Consider the following 21,438-nt stretch of genomic DNA (forward strand, 5'->3'; position numbering starts at 1 on the left):
GGAAACCGGAGTACCTGGAAGAAACCTACGCAAGCACAGGGAGAATATACAAACTCTGCAAAGTTAGGGCCGTAGTGGGAATCGAACCCACAACCTCAGTGCTGTGAGGCAGTAACGCTAACCATTACACCGTCTGTGCTGCCCCAAAATGTTGAACATGACTATCGGTCATTACAACAGCTAATAAGAAAACAAGATATTTGTGTGTCAAGAATGACAAATCTTAATTTGCACTGCACCAGTTTGTGCACTGTGGCATGGAAGGTCTAGCAGTCAGCTGTTTATGACTGTTTATATTTCCTGCCTGTTACAATATGAACACTATAGCAGTATATACAACACAGTACCATTCAGTGATATTTTGCCGTCAGTCAGCAAAGCCTGAGAGTTTAAAACTAAACGGCAAGTTCATATTACCAATTTCACATTTAAAACCAAATTTTAAGCTATTTTTGTTTTGTGCTTACAGTAATTACACTTTCCAGCACTAATACTAGCATCATTCATTCCTGCAGCCTTGTCATTACTGGAGAGAGTACCATGAACATAGGGATGAAAACAGTATAAGAGCACATTAGTGTGTGCATACTACAATCTTTCCAGAATTGCAGGTCAGCAAGCTGAAATTTTCCTGCTGTCGAAGCCGGATGATTGGCAGAGACCAAATCTTTTAAATTAATATCTGGCGACGCTATTTTGCGTTGTCTCTGACGACGCCATTTTGCGTCGTCAGCATGATACCATTGTGTACGACGCTATATTTGGTTATTAGCGTCGTGCGTCTGTTTTGCTACTGCATATTGTTGAAAGTCCAATAAAACCTATACGCCTATTAGATAATACATATAAAATATACAAGACGCACAACGCACATTTGCGCTGTACATCAAAGCCTACAGATAAGCACAAAACACATACGCACAACGCATACTAGCAAAAGTACACAATATTCTCACACTCACACATGCACGCACTTATAAAAAGGTTCCCTCACATTAAGCATATTAGAGGTTTTATTAGCAAATGCTTATGCTGTGAAATGTAATGTATATGATATTTAAGGTACAGAAACATAGTTGACATGTCATGTTTGGTACCATTCTAAATCCCTGTTTATTCGCAGATCTCCGGTTCTATCGGCAAGGAGATCGCATCATGCGTCCGCAAGTTATGGATTATAGGAAATTAGTGATTAGAATGTATACCTCTGTATGTAGTGTCTTTAGCTAGTTTAAACCAGTTCTTCGGCGGGAAAACCACACTAAGCAAATTCTGAGGAACTGGGACATACCCCTAGTGACACTGTATGAACTGACCTATGACCTGCATCGTACCAGAATGTCCAGGAGTAAGAACCAATGGAAATCTGTCAATTAGTTTCTTTGTTAGAGCTGTGACCTGAAGGTATATAGGCTAGTGCTCTAGAAACCATAAAGGGAGTCATTTCCCTTCTTAGATGACCACAGGCTTCAGGATTGATGACTGAGAACTGAAATCCAGAGCGCTAGCATATGTATTGGTTGTACCTTTGTATTTACTTGCTTTTTGCGCTAATTGTCTAGATCACAGCGCGTTATATTTTGCCTTGAATAATATAACTTTTTGTGCTTTGGAACCACAATTGGATTGGAAAGCAATTATTTCTTAAGCGACTTGCAGTGCTGGTGGCGACTAGCGACTGTTAGGATTCAATAGATGGGGGCTCGTAGTTTTGGAGGTCACGCTACCAAGAATTCGCACGATAGTGTACGGATCTCGATTTCTCACCAAAGGGTGGAAGGCGCCATACACAGGAAAGAACGCACTGTGTTCAAAACTTGTACCATCTAGTGTTGTGAAACCGATATCCGTTATTGTGTGATTTCAAGGAGTGCTGGCTAGGACCTGGGGCAGGAGAGAAAAGTGTGTTTCTTCCATTGTCTCTCTTGGCGCTAGATAGCGTATGCGTGTTTCCTGTATTGCTGCCACGTGTTCGAACAATCGTTTTGATAGTATTGTTGTATTGATAGCGTGATGACATTGTTTAAAACCTCTGAATCATATTGCCATACTAGCGAAAAGTCTATTTTCTACGCACAAAACTAAAGGTGTATGAAATTAAACGTGTGATTGTAATGTGGATAGGTACTGTGTGTCAGGCCTATGCTAGGTACCGTGTGTCGGACCTAAAGACTCGGTAGGTGTTTGACGAGGAAGAAAGCTACTGAGTGTGCACACATAGCAGGTGTATTACAGCAAGGACAGGGATTTTGTACCTCGAAGAAAACAAGGGGTTTTCGAAATTCGGCCCCCAATAGTAGTCGCAGAGGCCATTGATCAGTAAGGTTCTCTGGACACTGGGACTGGACCGCATGGTTAGGTAGACCGTGATTGTGACTTGGGGTGTAGTGGAGGAAATCACTGGAAAGGGTAAGTGTTATTGGAACACTTAAATGCTAACAGGGGAGAGTACTCAAAAAGGGATAAGCTACTGGCCAAAGCTTGTGTCAATGGTGTCCGGAAAGACAGAAAAAGCGCATAGGCGCTATTCTGCACCTCATTGTGCACGCTGTCCACAATGCTTAGCGGGCCGGTTGTGCACAATGGGAAAGGAGTGTGTGAACATAGCACTGTAGGAACGTTCACCGGTCCACATTCATGACAAGCTGCTTAGCGTTTTCCCAGATGGATGCTAAGCATACACTGGGAATGGTCAACGATGCGCTGCTTGTGGAAAGGCCGACAGGTTCGGCAAGGCATATAATGTATACAAAGTATGGTGTGTATGCAACTGCGTACTGTAATGTATTGGTTAAGATGACAAAGAGATGTGTGAAACCTTTTCCTAAAATTGGCAGTTTTGATGTGGAGTGTTGAATAATGTTAGAGATAGCATCTGTGTGGTGAAATCTCAAAAGAAACTAGTAAAATATAATGACTGTTTGAAGTTGTGGCAGCACGAGGGGAACACGTGGTTGCGTGACGTGCACGCTGTGCAAAAGAGCGTGCACGTGACGCAAAACAGCGTCATGTATGTGCCACATGGGAGCACGCAAGCACCACGAGGTAGCGCTTCCAAAGGTAAAGGGGATCGCGCATGTGCACCGTCACCACCTTATGTGGTTGAAGGTGATGGTACAGCCAATACCAAAAATTATACAAATCATAACATGTAACCTAATACCCTGTTTAATTCACTTCTAGGAAAAATGTAACTGAAAAAAAAAAAGTATTTTAAGTCACCTCTAGGAATTTAAGTGTGTGCAAGCTTTAGTCATTGTGCAGTGTGGAAAAGATCAGGTGTCCTTGTTTACGGTAAATATTGAGATTGAGAACTGAGGTCAGAATAGCTACTATATATGTTAATTTTTCTTTGAACTACTTGAAGTCTAGACAACAGATCCATTATCTGCAGTGAAACTTATGCATTAAGGTACATGTACAGTGCATGTTGTGAAAGTACTGGAGAATTCATAATTAATCACAGCAAACCCAAATATGAAAGTTCTATATGTCTAGTTTGTACATGCTGCATTTGAGAATTTGTATGTACTTCTGAAAAATCATTGCAATACAGCAGTTAAAGAATTCACTTCTGAGTAGGGTAACATGTGGTGTGTTATACTGTATTATCTGTGTATTAGATCGCATGTAAACCACATATAATATTGCAGTTATAACTGAGTATGATTTGAAGGTTTGCTGAATATGTGTTGTGCTAAATGATATTAAATTGTTGCTTCATCTCTCACAGACAGGACATGAGGTCGCAAAGGACAAATTACAGCCATGCCAGACTAAGGTTAAATACTTGGGACACTGTCTAACCCAGTGGCTACAACATTTGACAACTGACAGAATACAGGCCATACAGACCGTGACACTGCCGCAAATCCAGCAGCAAATTCATACCTTCTTGGGCATGTGTGGATACTGCAGAATGTGGATCCCAGGTTTTTCTATTTTGGCATTACCATTGCAGGAATTGGTGTCATCCTCAAAACCCGACCATGTCACACACACTGAGGAAACAGAGCAGGCTTTCCTTCACTTAAGGATAGTCTGACAAAAGCACCTGCCATGGGAATACCAGATTATGAAAACGTTTTGAGTTATATTGTATGGAGGCTGATGGCTGCGCAGCAGGTGTCCTCACACAAAAACATGGTGATGCTAGTAGACCTGTAGCATACTACAGTGCACAATTGGACACTGTGGCAAGATCACTCCCAACGTGTTTAAGAAGTGTAGCAGCAACCGCTCTTCTGGTCAGTAAAAGCGAGTATGTAGTATTAGGTCATGATATGATTGTTTATACACCACGTGCTGTATCTGCTTTGCTGAATTCTGCCCAAACTAGACATGTTTCTTCAGCTAGGTTCACAAAATGGGAATACTGATACACATGATTGTATGGAATATTTGTATCAGACCTTTACTGCAAGACCTGACATACATGATACACCATTAGAAAATGTAGATGTGATATTTTACACGGATGGGAGTTGTCATAGACAAACTGACACAGGAGAATTATGCACAGGTTATGCTGTTGTAGATGATGAAGATGTTGTAGAAGCCGAACAACTTGGTCCACCTCACTCAGCACAAGTAGCTGAACTGGTGGCATTAAGGAGAGCATGTGAGCTGGCAGAAGGTAAATCAGCTAATATATACACTGACTCCAGGTACGCCTTCGGGGTAGTACAAGATTTTGGGGCTCTTTGGCGTCTGAGAAATTTTATGACAGCAGCAGACACACTAGTCGCACACTCACACCACATAAAAGGACTCTTGACAGCGATCCAGCTACCAAAGGCAGTAGCTGTCATCAAATGTAAAGCCCACACATGTGAAGAAGACCCGGTGTCATTGGTCAATAACAAAGCAGACGAAGCTGCCAAATGGGCAGCAGGGTTATGGATAAATTTAACAACTGATAAAATGATGGTCTTCCAGACAATAGACATGCAGAAATTAATTGAGATGCAAAATTTGTGTTCCCTACAGGAGAAGGCGGTCTGGAAATCGAAGGGATGTGATCAGGAGTCCTCTGGACTCTGGAGAGATGGACAAGGTTATTACCAAACCCTGGCTGAGGCAGCGCATGGTTTGACTCACCTAGGAAAAGGAGGCATGTGCAAGTTAGACAGAGCATACTGGTGTGCACCTGGATTTTCTTCTCAAGCTGAAAAGAGGGCTATGTCCTGTTTGACCTGCTTGAGGAAAAATGTCGGGAAGACGATCCCTACAGAGCCATCCCATATCCCTCCAACAGACGGACCTTTTCAGGTAATACAAATTGATTTCATCCAATTACCACCCTGCAGGAATCTTAAGTATGTATTAGTTTGTACCAATGTGATTTCTAACTGGGTAGAGGCATATCCATATGCCACTAATACTGCTGTTTTTACTCCTAAAAAGATTGTTCAGGAACTTGTATGCAGGTACGGTATCCCTAGAATCATAGAAAGTGATAGGGGTACTCATTTCACTGGTGACGTCTTCCAGAACATGTGTAAGCTCATGGGTATCAATAGTAGGCTTCACACCCCCTACCGACCGCAAGCCAACGCCAAGGTGGAGAGGGTAAACGGTACTATTAAGAACAAACTAAGTAAGATCATGGCTGAAACTGGGTTAGGATGGCCAGAAGCCTTACCGCTAGTCCCCCATAGCATCAGGACCACTCCTAGACCTCCTCTTAATCTGTCCTCCTATGAGACTGTTTGGAAGTCCACAGGATGATTTGAAGAGCAATAATGAGGTTACTGTGAAATATCTTATAACAATGAGTAAACAGTTGAAACAGCAGCAACAGAAATTGAAAATGTTGTTACCTGACATGCCTGAAACAAACTGTCATGATGGTGAACCTGGAGAATATGCTATGATCCAAAATTTCTTGCATTCAGGTTGTTTGACAGATTGGTGGGAGGTCCGTATCAAGTGTTACTGACAAGTACGACATCGTTGAAAGTAGCAGAGAGAGATACCTGGGTCCATTCTGCTCACTGCAGAAAGGTCAACCACCCGGAGGAGATACAAGGCGGAGTCGAGACAGATAACTTAGACCTGTCGATTGCGAGCCTGTTCTGGGAGAGTTAGAGACTGCAGTGGAACACCTGAGCTAGGGAAATTTGCAGACCACTATTCCAGCAATGGAGTGGTGGGCTGGGGTTGTGTTTGCGTCTCCTTCCCGGGTTCTCATCATACTCATTTGTTTTGGGATTTTCTGTTTCTGTGATGGAGGACAGATGATGGAGAGGGAGGTTGATGGTGATATCGTTGGAGTGGGGTCAGGAGAAGGAGCGATAAAACAATCATGGTGGTATATGGCAAAACTCAGTACAGTAATTGTTAAGAGATCTGTTATCCTAGAAACTCGGAGTCAGTGTGAAGGTCTAATATCTGAGGAATACTGTATGTGTGTGTGACCTGTGGATCCGTAATTGATGAAAAGTGCATCCAACGGTGCCAGTCCAAGAATAATCTGTATTTGGGCGAGCATCCTTTAGAGGATTACCGTTCCTTAGTGGGTAAGGTCTTAAACCAGACTGAATGTTGGGTGTGCACTCACGTGCCTCAGGGACAAAATAATGTAGGTTTAGTACCATTCCCATTAAATGTCTCAGAGGTTCATGGATTACCAAAGGGGAAAACGCTGGACGGGAAATTCAGTATGTCCAAACCTCCAAATTTTAAGCTCCATCCGTACCAAGTAGATAGATCTCTCGTATGTTTAAACTTCACCAATTTAAATAAACCAGGAAGTTGGGAGGTGACCGGGAACAACCAATGACCTTTTCACATAGAGCTGATAATGAACCACTAGATGGTTAACTTGTACACAACATTACTTACAGTGGGAGATATTTCCGGTATAGGTATACTCGCAGTCCCATCAAGGAAATGGTTGGCAGAGTACCAGTAGGGTACTGTGCAGATATTATACAACCGGAGACATGTATCAGTCAAATGGGAGAACCTGGGATAGGATCCTTTGTCAGAGAAATGTGTTTAATGGTAATGATGCATTCTATAGCTTATGTACTCCCAGACGATGTATATTTTATATGTGGAAAGAGTACAAGTGGCTCACTCCGAGTTCTGAAGGTTTATGTTATCTAGGAAGGGTACTTCCAGAGGTTATGACCCTTACACATGGTGAAATGCTGGGTATTCATAAAAACACACCATCCCCATATCTTCATACACAGTATGAACACAGAGACAAAAGAAACATGAGACCTGGTGAAGTACATACAGCCACACAGTTGATTAGCGAAACAACTGGCTTCCAAATTTTGGTAGCATTAGATCCCACCAGGATCACTCGGGATACTTTAAATTTTAGATACATCCAAGACCTTGCTAAATTAATAGATAATATCACCAAGATGTATGATGACACTTTCAGGTACACAGGTAAGGAGCTACAGGCCTATAAGAAAGAACTTGTGCAACATAGACTAGTGTTTAACTATTTAACAGCTGTTACTGGTGGACACTCTGTGACTCTGGCCACCCAAATTGGTGTTAAGTGTTGCACGTACATCACAAATAATACTAGTGATCCCAAGGAGGGGATAGACCGGAAGATGGATGAGATTCTGCAGCTGAAATGGGAATATCGAAAGAACCGTAATATCTCATTGACTGATGTGGAGGAAAAGGTAGAAGAGTGGTTCACGTGGTTGAACCCTGTAAAATGGTTCTCCGATCTAGGAGAGTGGGTCCAGGAAATGGGTGCTAGTGTAGGTAAGCTCCTGATCCTGATATTGGTTGTCATCTTAGTAATTGACTTATGTGTCAGATGTGTTCCTACTGCGTTGAAGTGTGGAAAATGTACTGCTAAGGCAAACATGGAGAATGAAATTATGATGATGGTTAGTAGTAACAGTATGGATACCAAGGTAAATGAATAACTGCATTACAATCCTGAACTAGAAGGTACCATCAAATGATGAAAGGTGGATAGATTTAGCCATGCATGAAATGTATTATTAAATGTTACTTTAAACATCTTAAATAATGAAGTCCCTATCCCCTTCAAGACTTCCTTTATAGGTTAGGTGCATCCCCACATCTTTCCCATGATCTTCAGAGATCCGCGGTGTGCGTATAAGGATAGTTTTATGTCCTTCCCAGGGGCGCATTACTGATGCTTTAATGACCGAATTGTGCCATCCCATAATATAACATTAAATAATATTTTATAGTGTATGACTGAATAGATTAAGACTAAGAGTGTGATAGCGCTTTGGTTGCTGTCAAAGGGTGGACTGTCGAAGCCGGCTGATTGGCTGAGACCAAATCTTTTAAATTAATATCTGGCAACGCCATTTTGCGTTGCCTCTGACGATGCCATTTTGCATCGTCAGCACGATACCGTTGTGTACGATGCTATATTTGGTTATTAGCATCGTGCGTCTGTTTTGCCACTGCATATTGTTGTAAGTCCTATCAAAAACTATACGCACATTAGATAATACATATTAAAATATACAAGATGCACAACGCACATTTGCGCTGTACATCAAAGCCTACAGATAAGCACAAAACACATATACGCACAACACATACTAGCAAAAGTACACAATATTCTCACACTCACACATGCACGCACTTATAAAAAGGTTCCCTCACATTATGTTTAATATTAGAGGTTTTATTAGCAAATGCTTATGTTGTGAAATGTAATGTATATGATATTTAAGGTACAAAAACATAGTAGACATGACATGTTTGGTACCATTCTAAATCCCTGTTTATTCACAGATCTCCGGTTCTATCGGCAAGGAGATCGCATCATGCGTCCGCAAGTTATGACTTACAGGGAATTAGTGATTAGAATGTATACCTCTGTATGTAGTGTCTTTAGCTAGTTTAAACCAGTTCTTCAGTGGGAAAACCACACAAAGCAACTTCTGAGGAACTGGGACATATCCATAGTGACACTGTGTGAACTGACCTATGACCTGCATCGTACCAGAATGTCCAGGAGTAAGAACCAATGGAAATCTGTCATAGTATTTTTAGCATGGCTCTAGTTAATAATAGTTACATGTTTGTTTCATGATATACTGGAATTGCACTGTTCACATTTCTGGTATGTAAAAAGTTAATTAAGCAATTTAAAATAAAAGTTAATGCAATTAGAATCTTGTAACGTTAAAAAATATATACAGTATCTAGAAGTTTCCATGCTTTACATAGTATTGTATGTAACTTGTTATATATTTCACTGCAATGTTTTGCTCTCTATTATACATCATTTTAACAGGGTTGTGCCATCCCCATGTACTACACAGGTTACCACTGTATTCAACATGAGTATCTCATCCCAGAGATGGTGGTATCTGATAGGCCTACATTTAGTTATGGGACACACTCGGCCTGATTCATTAGGGATCGCTATTGCTAAAGCATACGCAGACGGGCGATTGTTGCATACAGCGCATGTGTATGCTTCGCAGTGCGTGTGCGCGAAGGCATCACAGACCACGGAGAGCCATTGCAGAATAATTGACAGGCAGTGAGTGTGGTGACGGGGGAGTTGGAAAACGCAGGCGTGTCTTCCCATTTGAGTGCCGTTGCATGGGCATGCATAAATTAGCCAGGGCGATGGCATATGCAGCTTGAGTACTTACTGCGTGTAACGAGGTTAGCAATTTCTAAGTACGGTCAGGGCTGCTGTAATTCTGCGTGAGGGGCTGATGGTGCTCAATGTTACCGATGTTTATGGAGGTTTGCAAGGTATTACGGATGTCAGATAGAGGTAGTGGGAGGCAATGGGTGACTCTATGCTGGCAGTGCGACGGCATTGTGATTACATTCATTAGAATATTTTCGGAGCAGGCCTGCATGCGATTACGGAGCTGCGATCGCATTAGCAATCCTTAATGAATCAGGCCCACTGTTTGGTCTAGGACAGTGTTTCCCAAGCTAATTGCTCAGGGAGCTATAACAGTGCATTGTTTCCAGTTTTCCTAGTTGGTGCACAGGTGTATTCATTACTGGCTGACACATTTTAAAAGATCCACAGGTCGAGCTAATTATTTCACTTGTGATTCTGTGAGGAGACCTGGAAAACATGCACTGTTAGTACTCCCTTGGGAATGAGTTTGGGAAACACTGGTCTAGGATATACTGTACATCTGTTTTCAGATGGTCTGCCATTTTCATAATTAAGTATCAAGTAACCCATTATCTTTGCCATCAGGAAGGCTGACAAATCTTCAGTATTCCTAAGGGTATATTTACTAAAGAGAGAGTTTCTAGAAGTAGAGATGTTGCCCATAGCAACCAATCAGATTCTACTTAACATTTGACTATCACCTTCTAGAAGATAATAGCTAGAATCTGATTGGTTGCTATGGGCAACATCTCCTCTTCTAAAAACTCACTTTAGTAAATTTACCTGCTAGAGTGTATAGTGAAACGCAAGACAAGAGTCATTTGTTCAATTCTAAGCTGTGAAAATGTACTTTAAATGTTATTTGGTTGCTCTTTTTTTTTAAATTCTTTTTATTCTTTTAATACAGTGTGTGATATTTGACTCTTTAAAGTAGGTCATTTAGAGGGAAAAAAATGTATGCAACTGTGTGTAACTGTAGGCAAAAGTCAATTTTGCTATCTCTATTTTCTATGAATTACCTTCAAACATTACTGCAGGAGTGTAAGCACCTTAACTATGTGACGGAATTTGTGGTGGGAAGAAATAGTATAGTTAAATTGTATGTTACCCAGACAGTTGTGTCCATCGTTTGCTAGTCGAAATCCATCATAACACATGCACCGGTAGTTGCCAGGGATATTTACACACTCGTGTACACACCCTGCATTATCATCCCGCTCACACTCATCTACATCTAGGAAGAAGCAGATATATTACATACATGTTACTTACATTACCACACAAGAAATTAATATACAGGGCTGTTTTCTCATTATAATGCTACTATACCTTTACAGTGCTTTCCATCCCCTGTATATCCAGACTTGCAAATGCACTTATACGAACGGAGGGTGTTCTGACAGATTGCATCTATATGGCAGTTGTCTGTTCCATCCACACATTCATCTACATCTGAAGGATGAAGTATAACAATATGTTAGTATACTGACAATACACTTCTGCCCAGTAGCATAATATAACTAGGATGCTTAATACAATTCTGCTCAGTAGCATAATATAACTAGGATGCTTAATACAATTCTGCCCAGTAGCATAATATAACTAGGATGCTTAATACAATTCTGCCCAGTAGCATAATATAACTAGGATGCTTAATACAATTCTGCTCAGTAGCATAATATAACTAGGATGCTTAATACAATTCTGCTCAGTAGCATAATATAACTAGGATGCTTAATACAATTCTGCCCAGTAGCATAATATAACTAGGATGCTTAATACAATTCTGCCCAGTAGCATAATATAACTAGGATGCTTAATACAATTCTGCTCAGTAGCATAATATAACTAGGATGCTTAATACAATTCTGCTCAGTAGCATAATATAACTAGGATGCTTAATACAATTCTGCTCAGTAGCATAATATAACTAGGATGCTTAATACAATTCTGCTCAGTAGCATAATATAACTAGGATGCTTGTGGTGATTGTCCAGGAAGGTTCAGAGCTTTTACGCCTTTTCTGATTGGTGCAGGTATGTACTTATTGCAAGAAATAAAATCAACTGTGAAGGTCAGAAAAGTGTAATGCGCAACAAAGCGACTGAGGATAGGGTGTGAAACATGTGATAGGGTAGATGAGATAGATCATAGCTTGTAAAGGTTTAGTAAGCAATAAGGGTTTAAATAAATATTATTATTCATGGGGTATAGCCTTATTTTTTGTTGTTGTTCCTAATTCACTATATACAGTACACGATGACTCCTCCAAATGCATGGGGGATATTCCTATAAAAGTATAGACCTTGAGTCCTTGCCTGTCACCAGGAGACAGATGAAGCCCCTAGCAGTGGACTGGGGGCTGCTAATTACCAAATCTCCATAATGCTCAGGAGGTGCATGTAATGGCAATTTTATTGAAACATGAATCAGTCAGCAACAGAGTAGTATCCAACACTACACCATAGACATAGTAATGAATGTTCCGAAACTCCTACCACAGGGAGTAGTATTCTATAATTACTCAGGCCCCACACAGTGTCCCCATTAATAATAATAATAATAATAATGTGAGAAGCTGTAAACACCTGTTTGATCACTTAAAGGGGGAGATGTATCAAGCCTTCTAGAGAGATAAAATGGAGAAGTTGCCCAAAGCAACCAATCAGCTTCTGTCATTTTTCTAGCACAGTCTGAGCAACTAATCCACTTTATCTTACAAGTGGTAAAAAATATTTTCTAAATGTAGTATAAAAATATCACATGATCACCTGAGTGATACTCAGCAGCAGGGGAATAACATGGACAGGATGCAGCAATTTCAGAAATGCAGTTAAATCCCCAATAATGCAGTTTTCGGGGGTTTGACCACATTTCTTAAATGTATCAAGCTTGGATGCGGTGAGTAAGGCCATCTTCAAATAGTGATACCCTATAGAAGCCTATGGGCTTCTAATCACAGAGTGATGTGAGAGAGATCCAATCAGATCCCTCCCAGCGTCCCTCCGCGGTGTGTGTGTCATTCTGCACATGCGCAGAATGACACCAGAGGGGCTTCTGGGTCCCGGAAGTCCCTCACTCACAAAGGACAGCTGCTGTGAGTCTGGCATGCATGCAAAGCTGTCCTTTGTGTCTGGCTTGCATGCAAAGAGTGGCGGGATGCATCGCATGCAAATTGCGATGTGTCATGCATCCCGCCCCTGGAGGTTTTAATTGTGCCCTGTGTAGTGCCCGATGTCATGACGTTGCGCGCATGACATCATTACATCACGCAGATGGTGTCCTTTGGACGCAACAAGGTGCCATACCAGGGTCCCATTCCAGACACCCTGCTAGCGAGAAGCATGGGGCGTGGGGCAGTGACTGTGCCACCTACAGAGCTCTGTATGGGGGCACCAGTCGCACGCTCCTAACCTTGCTCATCAGTCCAACAATACTGACTACCAGTGGTACAAGAAGTCCTACTGCTTTGAAGGTCAGTCTTGGCGCAACTGCACATCCATGACCTAGCTTGACAGATCACTCATGCGCAGTGGAACTGGAAACCCTGATTTGCCCTTTAAATTCCATTTATTAAGTAAATACAATTGTAAAAGATATTTCAAAATATATAAAACATATAGGGGGTCATTCAGATCCACTCGCGAGCGGCAGTACGCTCGCAAGTGGGTCGATGTTCCCCACTGTGCATGCGCACGACTTTCCTTCGCTCGGAGTCTCGCATCAAAGGGGGCGTGCTGTCGATGTTGATTGACAGCACGCCCCCTTTGGTGGGCGTGCCGGGGGCGTGCCTGCCAGACGGAGGCGTTCCTATGGGAACGCCTACCGTCTGAAGCCGGCCCCACTGACATCACTAGTGATGTCAGTGGGAGTGATTTTGGCTCTGAACACTGGAGCAGGTGTGCTGTAACACACTGAGGCAGAATGCTTTGTGAAGCAAAAACTAAACAGGTTTGCTGGATTGCATTGCAGATACTCTATGCTGAAGCAGCATGCAGAGATGCAAAATAGAACTAGAAGCCAATGTACTAATCCTTTGAGTACGTTGCACTGGCAATGTGCTTTCAGCAGCTCCTGTTTTAAACAGAGGGCCTGATTCAGAGCCGGACGCAATTTGCGGATGGTCGTTCAGGAAAAGGGGGTGGCTATTCAAATGAACCGTTCGCTCTTTGCGGTCTGTTCACGCCTCTATGTCTGAACGAGCGAACAAAACTTGCGATCGTTTTTTGGATAACTACGCCCCCTGGCCGCTCGCATCCTACGTCATGTCCGCTATTTATTAGATTAATCGAGTACATCGACCAGGGTATGAACTGCTCGCTATTCTTGTGGTTGGTTTTCCCTACCACAATCTTGCGAGCAGTTCTGACTATAAAATAACCCAGTGACGTGGTCATGACGCTGCTGTATTAATTATGCACACCCATAAAACGCCCATTTTGACCTTTAAGCACGCCTGCGTTCGGATCTCCACTCCCCGTTTTCAAGCACCTTCCCCTGTAACCACCCACAAACACCTCATTCTGTCACTCAAAATAGCAGGCATTCGCAATATAGCGAACAAACGATTTTCAGCCGCACTGACTGGTTCGCGCATGCGTATTATGATCCGTACGCATGCGCAGTTGGGCAAACATCGCTCGGAGTGAACGAGCAGCCACTTGCGTCCGGCTCTGAATCGGGCCCAGAGTGTCATTGGAACTGATAGCCTGGTTGAATATTGTGGCTGGAGTTGCTGGAGACTGGTTTGTCAGGGTGGATCATGTGATACTGTCCAAGATGGCTGCACCCAGCTAAAACTACACGTTTACAGATGAGTGCCAACTGGTCTCAGGGAGCCGTAGGTGGCCAGCGGGTGCTCAGATGGCAGTAAAATAACACAGACCTTGTAACAGGGACCTGGATCCCAATGTGTGACAAGGTTGTGCAGCAGAGTCACCACACATACCCATAAATAAGCTGTTCCAGATTCCAGTGGTAGGAGTCTGTTGGAACAAGCAGTTCCAAGTGCCGATGGAGTCTGGTGGTGGTGGTGGTATCCAGTTACCTCCCCACAGTAGGAGGAGCCAGAATCAGGCAGTTCGCTATGTGCGCAGTGTAGCCCATAGGTTACAAAGGTTGAAGGTGGTGTTAGCTACTGGGGCCAAGCTCTTAGCAGTCCCCTTAGAAACCCATGGGGGATGCTTAAGTCCTATGTACGCATAAGGTGGCACACACATTGTGGTTGCGAGTACGTTTTCTAATAGATTGTGAGGATAATCGAGGAATACATTCTCATGAATCCTATTGCAGAAATTAGGATAGGATTATATCTCTGGGTATCACATTATAGAAAGTCATACAAACTACCTTCCACAAACTGCATATTACCTCTGTGTCTTATATTACATTTAACGCATTACTACAACTCATATTCAGATTATTAGCAAATCCAGGTGGTCTTGAATTTCTTAATGCTGCCAGTGAGTAAGAGGCAGTGATAAGAAAATAATTATCGGGTCTAAATTCTTAAGCTTTTGTCTGTTAAAACAATTTTTGTTTAAAAAATTCATCATTCATTTTACATTATTTTTCTTACAAAGTGCCAAATTATATTAGAAATTGATTGTTTGTTTCATAGATTTCTTAGAAATTGCCAGATAACATTAGAAATGAGCCGGGCAACACTGGGTATATTAGCTAGTATACAGTATATACAGTGTTTTTTTCTTATGGAACTCAACAGTACCAGCAATTTTTTTTTTTAATAATTTAGAATTTTTATAACTGCACCTTTTTTTGGTATCATTTTTATTTATTATAACGGCAATTTTTTTGGTATACTTTTATTTTTTTATGTTTTCTTTATTGAAGTATCAAAAGTATACAGTAAATAGATTCAAGTCTGAAACAATAGTATACAGAAGAACAAATCAGGATGATTAAGGCAAAATCAATGAAAAAAAAAAAATGTCACTGTACAGAAACATACATAACGTGGAGGGATTCCCAAACCGAACCACAAAGCATCTGTTTGTTAAAAGGATATCAGGGATAACTGCAATTTTTCTTGGTATTATTTTAACATTTTACAACTAGTTCTAGAAGCAGGAATCAATCAGTGAGATAATTTCATAAACAAATGTCTGTAGTCTGCTCTAAATTTTGGATCAGTTTGCAATTTTAGATAAGTGCAGGTACCTTTTTTCTGAATTTTAGTACCTTTTGTAATAGAAAAAAGCACTACAGTAAATATATTAGCCCCAATATAATACCCAAAGCGATGTTGCGCTAATTTAAAAAAGTATTTAAATATAAATCCTTCAAATGGCAGGACCTAAATAAGATGCCTTCGTATAGAATGAATACTTTTTACATTAAGACAATATTAAAAAAATCTTTACTTTGACACACATTGTATACAAATAACATCACAAATGGGGGTTCTAATCCGCAAAAATTATAAATATTTGTAGCAGTGGCCAAACCAATTTATGGTATTTAAAAGTTCATTGAAAAAACAAGGTGTTCGTATGCCAGTTCAAAAAGTATTGTGGTTAATGCAATAAGATAATTTGTAGCAGTTCCTTACTGAACACAGAGGGTGCTCCGGTATACAGTATATTAACCAGTGGTATTCCGGCTTTTTTCCTCCATACACCTCTTCCAGTGTGCAGCAGCACTGGATGGCAATAAATGTTATCTCTCATAATCCATAAATGGGGACTAGTTGCCCGTGTGTCTCCTTCCACAGAGCGGCTGTCAGCACCTACTGTATGTGTACAGTTGCAGCATGCGGTGTCCCCGACTGACCCCTTAATGAGCCGGACGAGCGTCTGCAATATACTTCAGCTCCGACTGAAGTTCAAATGTCCGGCAAACAGCACCAAAACTCAGGCAGGTAAATTATAAGTATATATATAAATTAGGTCCAAAGTGTCTCTCCCACTCTTTGATAGGTCACAAGCATATCTGTGCCCCCTCATCAAGGCCAGCTCGAGGGCCGTCCGAACGGAGTGGGCGAACAAGGGCGCCATCCTATAGGGGATGCAGTGCGGCTATCAGAAGTTGGGACTGATGACTGCACCTACTACCTCAGCCTGCCAGATCGTTCTTCAACAATCCTGGCTGACAGTGTCGGATGAATGGAAAAAAGGGGGAACGGTGATAGCCCCGGTGCTCCCACAATATCTTACACCTTCCGAGAACAGGTGCCCAGCAGTATCTGTTCCCCTATGCGGAGTACTGGCAGCAGAGTGTTGGAGCTCCGCCTTCCAGCTACCAAGACCCTAAAGTGCTACTTCACTTAAGGGAGAGGCTGTTGTGAGGATACAGGGTTCTCTTAATCACACAGACACTGAGCAGATGAATTTGAAGTAATTACTTATTTTGCATCGCACACAGAAATCGATCATACACAGGGACAAGAGGTAACTGCAGCGAAAATACAATATGCAGGTAGCAGTCCAGATTGAGCCAGCCCCTGTAGAGGGTAAAGTTCCACAACAATTCCACGCAGGAGCTAAAGACACACAGGGCCTGATTCAGAGCCGGACGCTATTTGCGCTCGCTCGTTCAGAAAATAGGGGTGGCTATTCAAATGAACCATTCACTCTTTGTGGTCTGTTCACGCCTCTATGTCTGAACGAGCCAACAAAACTTGCGGTCGTTTTTTGGAAAAATACGCCCCCTGACCGCTCGCATCCTATGTCATGTCCGCTATTTATTAGATTAATCGAGTACATCGACCAGGGTATGAACTGCTCGCTATTCTTGTGGTTGGTTTTTGCTACCACAATTTTGCGAGCAGTTCTGGCTATAAAATAACCCAGTGACGTGGTCAATGACGCTCCTGTATTAATTATGCATACCCTTAAAACGCCCGTTTTGACCTTTAAGCACGCCTGCGTTCGGATCTCCACTCCCCGTTTTCAAGCACCTTCCCCTGTTACCACCCACATATGCCTCATTCTGTCACTCAAAATAGCAGGCATTCGCTATTTAGCAAACAAACGATTTTCGGCCGCACTGACTGGTTCGCGCATGCGTATTACGACCCGTACGCATGCGCAGTTGGGCAAACATCGCTCGGTGCGAATGAGCGGCCTCTTACGAGCGGCTCTGAATCAGGCCCACAGTCCCACATAGGTGAAACTATCATAGATTCCACACAGCAGTGATAGCAGATTGGTCCACACAGGAGAGACTACCACTGAATCCACACCGGAGCACAAGTAGTTCCACACAGGAGTTTCCGATGTATAAGTCCATACAGGAGCACAAATACTTCTACACAGGTGTTTCCGCTATATAAGTCTGTGTGCAGCGCCACAACATCCAATCACCGCCGGTGGCGTCTTCTCAACCAATTGCCGCCGTCAGATTCTCCTCACTGCAACTCCCAGAATCCCCCTGTGCTTGCAGCACCTCCTCCTTCTGTGTCCACCTTCAGCAGCAGGTGATCCCCCAGGATCTCCTGCCCACTCTCCCTGCCCGATAGACGGACTGATGCTGGTACGCATGGTCTCTGGCTAATGTAGTGTATGGAGTAGTTGGTGCTGTCCCTGTGAAGGGGAGGTAGCGGTGTGTGTTGCCCCAGCTGCCGCACTATTACACCTCCCAGGCTGGGATGTGTAGTTCCCCTACAGTCAGAGAGACATAGGTTTCCTGCCACTGCTTCCCTGTGACTAGGAACTACAGCACACCATGCTCTGCATAGCCCTGTATGATTATAGCAGGGTTTTTATGTTCTGCCAGCTGCCGCTTGCTCCTCTCTCTTTCAGAGTCCCAGACAGACTCAGCCACTCTTCCTGTGCCCCCTGTGTTCATCTGCAGCCACTCTCCATTTACTGTGCCTCAGTGGGGATGTCCGACCCAGGCGGGGAAGGTGTCTGTGGGCATGTCGGCCGCGGGCGGGGGAGGCGTCGGTAGGTACCCCAGCTATCTACCCTTGCCCTTCTTCCTACACTCAGCACTGCCTGTCCCTAACCTCCTTGCCCCCAATACTGCCCCAGCTAACAATTGCCCCAACACCAAGCACTGTCTGTCCCTAACCTCCTTGCTCCCACTACTGCCCCAGCTATCTACTCTTGCCCCCCTACACCCAGCACTGCCTGTCTCTAACCTACTCTTTGCCCCCAGTACTGCCCCAGCTGTCTGCCCTTGCCCCCACCCTACATCCAGTACTGCCTGTCCCTAACCTCCTCCTTGCCACCAGTACTGCCCCAGCAGCTATCTACCCTTACCCCCTCCCTATCATTAGTACTACTTTCCCCTAGCCCCTCCTTGCCCCAGCACTGTCGTAACTATCTGCACTTACCCCTCCCTAACCCAGCTCTGCCCGCCCTAACTCTCCATCTACTCCCACCTCTACTGCATCTTCTCCCTGCTTTTACCTCCAGCTCTACCCCAACTGCTGCTTGCCCTTAACCCCCTCTATCACAACTGCTAACTGCCCCCACCTCTTGCCCTCACTTCCCCAAAATATGTAATGGGACCCAAAAACAGTGGAGTAGGACCCCAATTTTCGAAAGTGAGGGGACCCTGGGACCCACAATTTTTTTTGCTCAGCTTGATCACTGCAAAAGTTCAAGTCATGTGAATGAACACACACATGGGAACATTTACACCACCAGACAGATACAGGAACAAAATGGCTAAAAAGTTAATTAATCACTGTAGACACTGCAAATACATTACCACACATCTCATTTCCTCACAGCTGTGCAGCCCCTGCCCGCACAATTGCTGCTTGAATCTGCTGCAGTATGGGGCTCTGTGTGGCATAATAATGGGGCTCTGTGCAGAATAAAAATGGCGCACTGTATGGCATAAACATGGGGTACGGTATGGCATACAAATGGGGCACTGTGGCAGGCATAAAAATGGGAAACTGTGGCATAATAATAAGGAACTGGCATAAAAATGGATCGCTGTGAGGCAGGATAATGGGGCACTGTGACATAATAATGAGGCACTATATGGCATAATAATGGGGTTCTGTGTGGCATTAAGTTGGGCACTTTGGAATAATAATGGGGCACTGTGTGATAAGGGCACTGTGGGGCATAAAAATTGGGCACAGAGTGGCATAAAAATAGGGCACTGTATGGCATAATAATGGTGCACCGTGACATTAAAATAATGCACTGTGGCATTAAAATAAGTCACTTTTGCATAATAATTAGGCTCTATGTGGCATAATAATGAGGCATTGTGGCATAATAGTGGGGCACTGTGTGGCATAAAAATGGGGCAGTGTGGTATTATAATGGTGCATTGTAGCATAAAAATAAGGCACTATGGCATAAAAATGGGGCACTATGTGGCATAATAATGAGGCAGTGTGGCATAATAATGGTGCACTGTTTGACATAATAACGAGGCACTGTGTAACATAATAATGGCGCACTATGTGGGGTCAATATGTCTTTGAGAGGAGGATGTAGCTGGATTGGGAGGGGCTGTTCCAAAAATTCTCAAACAGTGTGCCCTGTCCCTCATCCAGATACGGCTGCGCCGGGTTGGTGCACGTGTCACCTAACTGGCTGGTGGTGTGTGGCCAGGTGCTGAACGGGGCATAATGAGTGTGGTAACAATTGTGTCTTTACGCTGGCGCGTGCCATGCATGTCCAGCATGCATGCGTGCACTAGTGTACTCACATAACTGTTAGCAAACTTCAGTTTTATAGAATAAGCTATATTGTATATCCATAAAAAGTTTTAGAACATCCATTTTCCAGTATAAAATTTAAGCAATTCAAGTCCAATGAATAACCTGAAATGGTACAACTGTTAGAGGTATGTAAAAAAAAAAAGTTTAGGTTAGCAAAAATCGAAAATGAAATGTACATTTCAGAGGTATAAAAAAAGGCCTTTTTTCATGGAAGGAGTAATGGGTTACTTACAGTTGCTCTCTAGCAATGAAAAAGGCCTGGTTGGGTCATGAGGCACCTCCAGTGTACTTCTGAAGGCTAGAAGCAGGACCGGCACTACCATTAGGCAGCGTTAGCCAGCTTCCTAGGGCGCAGGTACCTGCGGGGGCAGCTTCAGCGGCGCCGAGAGGGGTGGGAGCGTGTACAATTTACCCGGGCCCGGGCTTCCAGGGGGGCCCGACGGGGGTCCGGGTCCAGCGCCACCCCCCCTCCTCTTTCCCTCGCAGCAGCCCAGCACACAGCATGTGCTGGGATGCAGTGGGAGATTGCTTGCGGCTGCTAAGCAGCATCCACAGCAATCTCCTATGCCTGAGGGGGGGAGCGATCACACTGATTGCGCCATCTCCCTGGCTTTGTGTCGGGCTGAGGGTGTGGCCATGCCTCCCATGATTAAGCCATGCCCTCTCTTTACCTGGGCCCTGCGGCGCTCTCTACAGCCCTTGGCGGCACTGAGGCTACCAGTACAGTAATAAGGATGTCTCTGATAGAAACATCCTTATCTTACTCCATGCTGGCAGCGGCCATGGTTTGCATGACCCGCAGTCGTGACTGCAGACATGTCACTAGTCTGACATGTCAGGTGCAGTGCAGCCAACAGCAGCAGTACGAGACTCCTGGCCCCTTCCCTCTATGCATAGTGGCTGCTCCCTCCCCTGGTCACCAATGTGCGATGTCTATAAGTCCCTTCTTCCGCCCCTACAGAGGCTCTGCCCCTCTTACCGAGACCCCGCCCCTTCTCCTCAGGTCCTGTGAATGTCTGTATGTGTCCCTATGCTCCCCTGCAGCTGTGGACTATGGGCCTGATTCTGTAAGGATCGTAATTGCAAAGCTGAAATCAGGCAGCTTTGCAATTGCGATCCTTTGCAGATATGGTAATGCACAGGAGGCATCATGCCCCCTGTG

The 21,438-nt window shown here is 43.6% G+C and overlaps 1 protein-coding gene across 3 annotated transcripts in view; it reads right to left on the reverse strand.

Annotated features, from left to right (window-relative positions):
- SCUBE3 (signal peptide, CUB domain and EGF like domain containing 3) overlaps positions 1-21,438 on the reverse strand; it is a 248,586-nt gene that overhangs the window by 191,781 nt on the left and 35,367 nt on the right. For all 3 annotated transcript variants that reach the window (XM_088461160.1, XM_088461161.1, XM_088461163.1), the window contains exons 2-3: positions 10,952-11,074; positions 10,731-10,856 (exon numbers count right to left, since the gene is read on the reverse strand). In XM_088461160.1, coding sequence (XP_088317286.1) covers positions 10,731-10,856; positions 10,952-11,074 — 249 coding nt within the window. The remainder of the gene's footprint in view (positions 1-10,730; positions 10,857-10,951; positions 11,075-21,438) is intronic.

This window comes from Taudactylus pleione, unplaced genomic scaffold (genome assembly GCF_031769625.1).
Source record: "Taudactylus pleione unplaced genomic scaffold, aTauple2 ptg001021l, whole genome shotgun sequence".
Classification (NCBI taxonomy): Eukaryota; Metazoa; Chordata; class Amphibia; order Anura; family Myobatrachidae; genus Taudactylus; species Taudactylus pleione.